The sequence below is a fragment of the Diceros bicornis genome, chromosome 11, assembly GCF_020826845.1.
Source record: "Diceros bicornis minor isolate mBicDic1 chromosome 11, mDicBic1.mat.cur, whole genome shotgun sequence".
NCBI classification, from domain to species: domain Eukaryota; kingdom Metazoa; phylum Chordata; class Mammalia; order Perissodactyla; family Rhinocerotidae; genus Diceros; species Diceros bicornis.
The window spans coordinates 43654090-43664349 of record NC_080750.1 but is presented as its reverse complement, the minus strand read 5'-3'; the positions used below and the strand labels follow the sequence as shown (position 1 = coordinate 43664349).

At 36.5% G+C, this 10260-nt stretch overlaps 1 protein-coding gene across 1 annotated transcript in view; it reads right to left on the bottom strand.

Annotated features, from left to right (window-relative positions):
• Positions 1-203: 203 nt before the first annotated feature.
• Positions 204-10260, bottom strand: part of GUCY1A1 (guanylate cyclase 1 soluble subunit alpha 1) — a 61465-nt gene continuing 51408 nt past the window's right edge. The window contains exons 9-10 of the mRNA XM_058550244.1: positions 7950-8104; positions 204-428 (exon numbers count right to left, since the gene is read on the bottom strand). Coding sequence (XP_058406227.1) covers positions 227-428; positions 7950-8104 — 357 coding nt within the window. The 3' untranslated portion in view covers positions 204-226. The remainder of the gene's footprint in view (positions 429-7949; positions 8105-10260) is intronic.

The following is a 10260-nucleotide window of genomic DNA, read 5'->3' as shown; positions in this document are numbered from 1 at the left end:
CCCCCAAAAGTCACTTTTTGAGGTTTCTTTCTTTTTTTCACTGAAGAGTTGAAGTATTGAAGTGAATACATTTTTGTTATATTAAGTGGAAGAAAAAGTAGATTGTGACTTAGCTCCCGAAATTTTAATACTGCTCTTTAGCCATCTGCAATCCTAAAGTGCTGTCAGAGGTTCCACACATGTGTGAAGGAGTTAAACCCCAAAGACTAATATCAGGTATATATTGCTAATCTATTCCTGACGCTTTGCCTAAAAAATTGGCATTGCCATCTTCAACATCTTTCTTTTGGAACCACGGTTTTGAATTTGTTCCTGGTTGATAAGCTTCCAGAAAATAACAGATTCCAGGAATGTCACTGGGGAAGTTTGGTGGAAGTTCCTCTCTTGATCGAGGAGTAAACACAAAACCAGGACAGTCTTTGAGTAATCTGAAAAGATTAAATTAAACATATTAATATTAAATTTTAATACTGACATAACTGTCTACTCAAGAGAAGGCAACATAACTAAATGAATATTCCTGAGAATATTAATAAACCAACCATTTTCAGTGTGATTGACAGAAAGATCTTAATGACATTAACAAACATCTTCACAGAAGAACAATGAAGGATCAATTCACAACAACAAAAGAATACTACCAAATAATGTATTTCACTCATATTACGAAAAAATAATTATAAAATATTTTTGTAAAGATATAATCTATAACCTAACACGGCAATTCACAGTAGTGGGAGAAAAATGCAAAATAATCCAAAAGTCTAATAATAGCAAAAAAACAAAACAAAACAAAAAACAAATAAATGTTATAGAATAAGGCTTCCTAATTTGAAAGAGGTAAGACGTCATCCATTTATCAATTCACTCATTTTGTAAATATTACTGAGAAGTAATCACGGGCAAGAAGTTGTGGAAGAAAAGTTCTATATAAGATACATAAAATAATATAAGAATAACTTTTGGGTCTCTCAATAGAATTTTTATGAATTCTAGGTTAGTAGGACTCAAATGAGATCTCGTTGTACGTACTGACACTCTACTTACTATCTGGTATTTGCAATATTTTTTCTTCTTAAATTCATCTGTTTTACCACATTTTATTATTTGCTACTAACTAACTGTCCATTATGTTAAACTAATTTTAAATTCCAATCTTACTGATTAAGTTACTGGCTCCTCTTCCCATTTGCTTCTCTAGCTTTCTATCGAATACAAACTTAATAAGCATCTCTCTACTCCATTATTCAGGCAACGGATGAAAAATGTGCAATAGTTCTGGGCTCCAAACCAATTTTTAAGAAAAATCACTATCATATCTCCCCAACCAGACCATGGCCCTCTACTCACACATCTGCAATGCCACATCTAAATGAAATAGAATGGCGATGCTGTATTAGATCTGGCGCTGTGACATCCTTCTATGTATTAAAGAAACCAACTGAACAGAAATCCGGATCTCAAGAGTGACAGACCTCCAGGAGAATACAACACATGAGAATTCAACTAGTTAACTTTTATCAGTGACTATATATATGTTATAAATAAATAAATATGTAATCTGCAAAATAACAAAACTAATAAAATGATGGCATAGTCACAAAATCATAAATATTTTTGAGTGCCTATTATTTATAAGGCATAGTCTTTGGTAATATATAATGAAAAGTTACAGAATTCCATAGTATTAAAAGTATAAGCTTTAAAGTATGGTAGATCTAGGTTTGAATAGCAGCAAAAATGTCAGTTTTCTAGCCTTTAAAGTGAGGATAATAGTACATGTCTCTTAGGACAGTTGTGAAGATTAAATAAATTGACTACAGAAAATTGATTAAGTGTTAATTAGATATCACATAACACCCATTATACTGGCAACAGTTAGTAAGTCTGATACTATCAGGCATTGGGGAAGAGAAACCTTCAAATACTGTTGGTGGGATATGGATTGGTAAAACCAATTTGGAAGCTAATTGATGCTTCGTAAAGCTGAAACTGGGTATAGCCTATGGTCTGGGAATATCACTTATATGTACACTATCTAGAAACATATGTAGAAGAATATTTATCCATGGGTAGAACCTGGACTCTGGCTTATTCATACTCTAGAATACATATTATATTACGCTAGATCTGGCTCTTACTGGTTTGTGTGAGCCAACTGTTAAACATTCAAGAATTCTGCAGGCCATTCAAACCATCAGTAGCCTGAAACCCACCATGGCAGGAGTATTTATACCACAGAAACTGGCAAATGCTAGAAATCAGGGATTCTCCCTGAAGCTGGTTTGTCAGCATACCACTGCACTAGGAATAGTTTAAATAAATGAACTAGATTTACACTTCATCAAGAAAAAAAATCTTGGGGCCGGCCCAGTGGCACAGGTGGTTAAGTGCACGCGCTCCGCTGCAGCGGCCCGGGGTTCGCCGGTTCGGATCCTGGGCGCGCACCGACGCACTGCTTGGCAAGCCATGCTGTGGCGACGTCCCATATAAAGTGGAGGAAGATGGGCACGGATGTTAGCCCAGGGCCAGTCTTCCTCAGCAAAAACAGAGGAGGACTGGCAGATGTTAGCACAGGGCTGATCTCCTCACAAAAAAAAAAAAAAAGAAAAGAAAAGAGAAAGAAATCTCAAAAACATAATATTGAGTGGATTCAAGGCAAGTCGTAAACGGATATGGAGAAGTTGAATGGGAATCTATTTTTCTCTGGCTTTGTTTTTCTGTCTGGAGGAACCTAAATGAGAGTGACATTCCTGGCCTCTCTCTGCCCAATTTCCTTCCTGGTAAACAGAAGCAACACATCTTAGCAGTAAGTTTGGGAGAAGCTGCTAGTATTTGTAAATACATGTTGTATTTTTCCTTCCGGAATTCATATGTTCTACCAAATTTTATTATTTGCTACTAACTACTTGTACATTATGCTAAACTCATACTCTACTCAGGGCCTTCCTGCCTCCCTCTTTGGGATCCTGGCTGTCTGCAGGAAGTACACGTTCTCAGCTGCTCTCACAAACCCTAAGGGGCAGAGAGTCCAGTGTGTCAGAGAATAGGGGCCACAGGACAGTAACATTTTATTTCTTTTATAAAACAGAGATCTGAAAGAAATATAGCAAAATGTTGACATTTGTTAATTATTAGTACTGGCTACACGGGTGTCATATTTTCTTCTATTTTTTTCTGTATGTTTGAAATGTTTAAAAATTAAATATAAAAATGTATAAAACTATAAGGGTTTAGTAAATAAAAATGTATAGATCTATAGGTGATAGATAAAGGATTTCTTTTTTCTATCCACATCAACCCAATATTTCTGGTTAAATATGGTAATTATAATCCTAATCTCGTATTTAAATTTATATAAAATATTCAGCATTTAGAAGTGGCTTTAAAGTATATCATTTGAATTTATTAAGTGCCTCGCTCAAGATCACACCTCTGGTAAGCCCTGTATTTGGGACTGTAAGACACGTCTTCTGAATACAAATCCCCATGCTTTTTAAAGAAACTTACAGATAAACACAATTAGAACGTCATGGAGTTAGAAATGTTCATTAAATCATCTTTAAAAAAAGATCAGAGTTTATAAGAAAAACAGATTGGAAAAATAAAGCCATTTAGACGAAAGCTTTATGGTAGTAAGACCCAAGAATAGCAGTGACACTCCCAATGCAGATGTCCACACACGGTGGAAGTTTTTCTTTCCTCCCTCTTGACCAGATATCATTTCCTCCAAATTGCTGCATCAGCTCTCCTATTTCTTGTCATCTCTCCTATATTCACCTATTCTGTTTGTTCTTCCTCCTTACGGAATTCAAGTCCTGCTTCTCTGTCACTATGTCCTCAGACCCCTCCCGCAAATAGGAGTTCCTAGGTCAACTTAACCCACCCACATTGGACAACATCCATTTATATTCCCCACCAACCATTTTTGTCTTTAATGATCCCTGGATCGCCACATAAACCTCTCATTAATCTGCCAACCTAGAACAAACAATATCTAATCTAGTCTCTGTTAGTTCTCTGCACTTCAGTAAAAACAAACAAAAATGCAGAAAATTATTCCCTAAAATAAAAGTAAAACTCCTCATGATGTTTAAAAGGAAGAAATGTATAATTGTCATTACATTGCTGCATTCTAAATTATTGATTAGAGTTTGGAAGTGGAAGTTTGAAGGTAAGGCTTTTGTGTGTGCGTGTGGGTATGGATTTCGTGTCTTAAATTTACACGTTTCATAAATATATCAAGGAAGCTGTGTTTGTTATTACTTTATTATTTGAGAAATGCCATCTCAGAATTCAACGTATTACCAATAAAGCTCTCCAAAGAAATAGTTACCTTTTATATTTGTACAACTTCTAATAGAGTCTACTGCTTGTCCTGAACTTTGAGTAAAACTAAAATTTTGTCTTTTTTATATAATCCAATTATTAATAAAATTTCGCAAAGCATGGACTTTTGACTGAAATTCAAATTATCTGTTCCCTTTCAAATTTTCTTATCATATGGAAAAAAATAAGAGTACTTCTAAAGAAACCATTTAAAAACGTTGTTAAAAGCATTTCACATTATTTACTTCTTGCCTAATTAAAGCATTTTGATCATCACTTGCCCTTTAGATAAGATATAAATATTTCTTATGTGAGAATAAAAGGTAAATAAATTATTACTCAAATCAGTAAAAAAAGAAAAAATCAGTAAACCATACTTGTCTACAAAAAAGTAGAAATGACTTTAGCAAATGCATTGAAATTTCAATATAAATAAAATTTTCATTATCATTTAGGTGTATATAAACATATACTAAGAAATAATGAAGAAAACCAAAAAATGTGAATAGTTACTGTCTCTGGATAGTGAGATTATGAATTATTTTTGTTTACTTTATAACTTTCTGATTTGATAAATTTTCTAAAGTGGGCATATATTGCTATTGTAATAAAAATATTTTATTAAAAAAAGGTTAACACTATAGTGTAAAATCCTGTATGTGCATTTCTAGTAACATTGCCAATATAGTGAATCTAAGGATGTAAGTTATGAGCCTTGTCCCGTTGCCAAAAATGGACATTCAAATGTCAGGCTCCTCCACTGGGAGACTCGAGATCCTGAATTATATTTTGGGAGTAAAATGATTAGCTAACATCAATGTATTCTATCATGATTCAAGACTACCAGACTTTGAGATGTAGAACAAAAGACAATTTTTTAAAGAGTTGAGTTTTATACTGCTTAAAACAATTAAAATAGAAGAAGCAGAAAGACATACTTTTTGTATGCAAAAGACAGATATACATACAAGGACTCCTCAACATGCACACGGACACATATTATGTTACTGAAAAGTGAGAAAGGAGCATAGGCATCAGACTGACTCCTATGTTTTAATAGGATGATTCCTCTCAAATCATCCAAAGAGAGCAGAATCATATCTTCTGAGGGTACTGAGTCTTATCCCAACTGGCATAGCTGGTCAGACTATAGGTTATTACCATGACAATGATCCCTAGGGACTTTTCCAGTTCTCATGAGTTATCTTCATATCAAAGACTCAATTAATAAATACTTATCGCTTTCCTAGTGTGTTCCAGGCTCTGATCTAGGAGCTGGGAACACAGAATGTATACCACAAGCGGCTAATATTCTACAAGGGGAGGCAGCAATAAACACATAAATAAAAGACCATTTCAGACACAGATATGAGCTGAGAAGATGATAATATGAGGGTGTGTGAGGGGAAGGTTGTTCCTCTAGCTATGGCAGTTGAGGAATATCTCTGTGGAGAAGTGATATTTGACTTAAGGTCTAGTTATGAGAAGGAGGAAGACATAGGATGACCCGGGAGAGAAGTGTAAAGCAGAGGAACAGCAAGTATCCTTGATTCGGGAATCGGTTTAGCAAGTCCAATGAATAAAAATGGGGCCGGGGGGCAGGAGATCAGTGAGTGAAGGAGACAGTGGGAGAAAATGAGGTGGCAGAGGGTAGCAGGACACTGATCAAAGAGAACATTTTAACCTGTGGTAACAAATTTACATTTTCTTCTGCTTGCAATGGGAGCCAATGGAGGGTTTTTAATGCAGGAATGACAAGATCTCATTTATACTTTAGGAAGATAATCCAGCTATTGTGTGCAGAATGAACTGCAGGGAGGACATGTACAAGAAAGCAAGCAGGAAGAAGAATGAGGATGATACTGGGTTGGCTCAGGCAGGAGAGATAAGGGTCGCTTGGCTTGGGCTGTAGTACTGAAGGAGGTGAGAACAGCTCTGTATGCAGGATATAATTTGTAGGTGGAGGTGGTGGGCTGTGACGGTGAGAGAGGAATGATCACTCTGAGGTACATGGTCTAAGTAACTAGGTAGATGGTGGTGCCATTTTTAAGGAGATTGATAAAGCTTGGCTGGGTGGGCAGTGGGTTTCATTGGGTTGGTGTGTGTGGGAAATCACTTATGATCACATTAATTTTAATACGTTAATTAGTCATGCAAGTAGAATAGAGAATAGGCTATATACCTCTGTTGCTCAGTGGAGAATTATGGGATGAGCTAGAGATAAAAAAGGTGAGTCATAAAACTTCAGACCCAGATGAGAATAGGGACAGAAATCTGGGCACTAGAACATTCAAAGGTCTGTTAGGGAAAGAGTACCAACTAAAGACACTGAGAAGGTGTAGCCATGCGGTAACAAGAAAACCAGGTGAGTGTGTGGTGTCACAAAAGCCTAAAGAAGAAAATGTTTAAGGAAGCGAGTGCTCAAGCCATTCAGTTGCTACCGAGACGCTGAGGAAGATAAGGAGAGAGGACCGACCATGATTTTAGCAAGGTCCACTGATGACGCTGATAAGAACCATTTCAGTGGAGTGCAAGGGACAAACACTGATTGGAGTCCACTGAAGAGCTAATGGGAAGTGAGAAAGCAGAGACAATGAGCATAGGCAACTCTTGTAAGGAGTTCTACTGGAAAAAGGATTAGAAATACAGGGGGTAGCTGAACCAGACTCGGAAACAAGGAAGATACATATTTTTAATAGGTTAATAGAAAGATATGTCTGTATTACAGAAATAATCATTCCATCAGAGAAACTGATCAGAGAGAGTGCACCTATTTTCAGGAGAAAAGTTTTTGAGAAGGTGAAAATAAACAGTACTCTGAGCAAAACTGGAGGGGATGATCTCAAACAGGAGCAGGGCAGCTGGCCCACTGTAACAAGAACAAAGGCCCAAGACAAGGGTACTGGGGTAGCCACGCTGATGGATGGCATGAAGGTGGCGTAGTGCTTATCTGACTGCAATGTTTCTTGCTGTGAAATATGAAGTAAGGTTATCAATTTAGAGTCAGGGCTGGAAAGGAAAGGTTATTGGAGCTTTAAGGAGAAACAAGATAGTTGTCTCTAAAATAGTTGTCTCTGAGAATAAGAAAGTTAATTCGCTGGGTATAAGTTAGCTACCATATAGGTCTGGAAAACATTTTTTGTTATTCAAGGGTTTCCATTATAATTGGATTTTTAAAATAACATAAAATTTTTACATAGCTGGCATCTGAATTAAAGGCAGTCTTGTTGAGAACCTTGCACTATAAGTTGTACGGTCTGTGCTAACACTGGGTAGTTAGTGCCAGAATTGTACTGCAGGACGCTAGTTGGTGTCAGAATACCTGCCAAAGTACTGTGAAAATTAACACATGCTTTGAAAAGAATAATAATGGAGGAAGATCAGATGTGTGTCAAGATTACAGCTGGGCTACAAATATCTCAGGAGAGTCCTTCTCATGAGGCTAATGAGTAGTTTAAAAAAAGTTCAAGTGAGAATGATAAAAGCTATTGCTTTTCTTATTTCTTTAAGATTATCTAAGCAAGAAAAAATTATGGAGAAAGAAACAAACCAATGGGAAAAATATGACAATTGTATATCGATAAAAATAATAGATTTCAGGTGCTCAGTGCAATCCGTACCTGTAAGTTGTTGGACTGACATTGATTTTCCGTGGCACGCTGCAGGACTCAAATTTGTTAGCCAAGGTGACATTGTTTCCAAAAAGACAGTAACGGGGCATTTTAACTCCAACAACTCCAGCAAAAACTGACCCAGAATGCAGTCCAATTCTCATCTGAAAGCAAAAAGGAACACAATGTTCCCAGTCATTGGTAAAACACTTTCCCCTTGTCAGTGTTGTTTGAATGCCCTGTCTAAATTATTTTATCATTCGCTCTCACTACACCACTCTTCCCTTCCTCAAAACCTCCAGCCAATTTCCCTCTACTCCTCAAATCCAATTAAGAATTACTAGTGCAGAATCAGACAGACCTCTTAACTCTTCTACATTTATGCAATTAGGTTTATTACACAAAGCATCTTTATTTCACCTGTCTTCAATATCTGAAATCAACTTCCATGCATACCTATCATAGTTACCATGGTGACAAGACAAAGCATCTATGGACTGTTTATTCGAACCTGTTCTGTCCGTCAAGTGAAAGAGAGATAATTTCTGGACTCCACGAGTTGTTTCCCAAAGCACTGCCAGAGAGGGGCAAAAGAAGCTAGCTCAGGACACAAAGTGTGGGTTTTTAGGCATTTTACTTTAAAATAACTTTATGCCAAACATTACTCCACTATTCAAATGACTAACAAATGAGAAAGGGAATTGTAACAGTTAAGCAGAAAAAGACAGAGGAAGCAGAAAGTTGGAGCTACTGAGGCCCAGATTACAATGACTTCATACACTTTAGTCAGAAACATCTGAACCCATGGGAAACCAGAGTTGTGCCATGTCTAGAAATAAGAGGCAGTCTAGGATATGTCTGGGTAAAAGTTTGGGAATTCTGAAAGTTATCAATGATTTGGAGAGCAATTAAGACAGAATATCTTAAACTGGGATCTTCTAGAAGATCTGAATACTTGATGATCTTAGAGGATACACAAATTCTTAAATTACTGCTAGAACAAAGCACGTTAAAGTGAGGATACTTTAAATGACAGTCAGATACCATGTTCATTATTTTCATGTTCAGTTGACCATTTATAAAGAGTTTTATTAGATATATGCATTTTAAACAAAGCCCAAGGACTCAGTAACTTAGATGTAATTCAGAAATCAGAAGACTCCTGTTTTGCCTAGTTTTATAGCTAATTTCAGACATCTGCTAGAAACTTTCCAGAATCATTGGCTTTTGAGATATCAAACCATAAATTCTGCAAAATTTTCAAACAAAAGCACTATATCACGAATCAGGAGATTTACGTTCTAAACCAAACTCTGCTAATAATTGGTAGTCTGACTTTCTATAAGTCTCTTTGTTTCCCTCTTACTATTTCTTCATCTATAAAATGCAGAATTGGATTATTTTTAAAGTCCCTTCTTTGTCACAGTTTTACTCTAAGCAGCAAAACTTGCATGTCTATTACATCTGGCTTTTTCTTCCTTAGGAGAATAAGGTTTTACATGTATAACAACCGAATAATAAAAACAAACAAACAAAAACAATGAGAAAAGACTATCTTCTGCCTATACATACCAGCCACAATTTTAGCACATTTAAACTGAGAAGTTTTTGCTCCCTTTGGGGACTCCTCTGGTTAAACCAGTTTCTCTCTCTGTACTTAGTTATTCTAGCTTTTTCTATGATACATTTATCATAGCATTTTTATTTTTCTGTTTCAATACTAATAAATGAATACTTTCTCCTCGTAAATATCCAAACAATGACGATAAAGCAAATGCCCTTTTGGTTCCTACCATGCTGCTCTCTCTCCCTCCCCTTCTCTAGTTCTGAATGTCACTCTCAGCTCATCAGACAACTTTTCAAATTCACTAGCAAGAAAATCCAAAGTTTAAGATGCATATCATGCCCTGAATGGAAACCTGCTGGAGGAGTCTTCTATTTGGGGACCACTTTTGACGTAGCCCATTTCTCATCACAGGCTTCCGGGGATGGGAAGGCTGGGGCGCCAGACGTTTGTTTCCAAGTTCACTTTGCACTTACTGACTTTCACGGCCACACTCAGCCCTCTGGTCTCTGTCATCAGTCCAACTACAGTTTTCTAAGCCTGAGTGGGTGGATGTTGGTAAGGAAAGCGAATAGATGATTTGTACATACTACATGTTGTAGAAAAATATATAGAGTTTGAAAAGAAAAAAAGAAATATTTTATATACTTTCACTTTGGCTTCATTCCATGGGGTAGCAGGGTAGGAAGTAGTAAAAGCCTGGGCTGTGAAGCCGGATAGACATGACTCCAAACCCGGATGCATGAGAGACTTGAC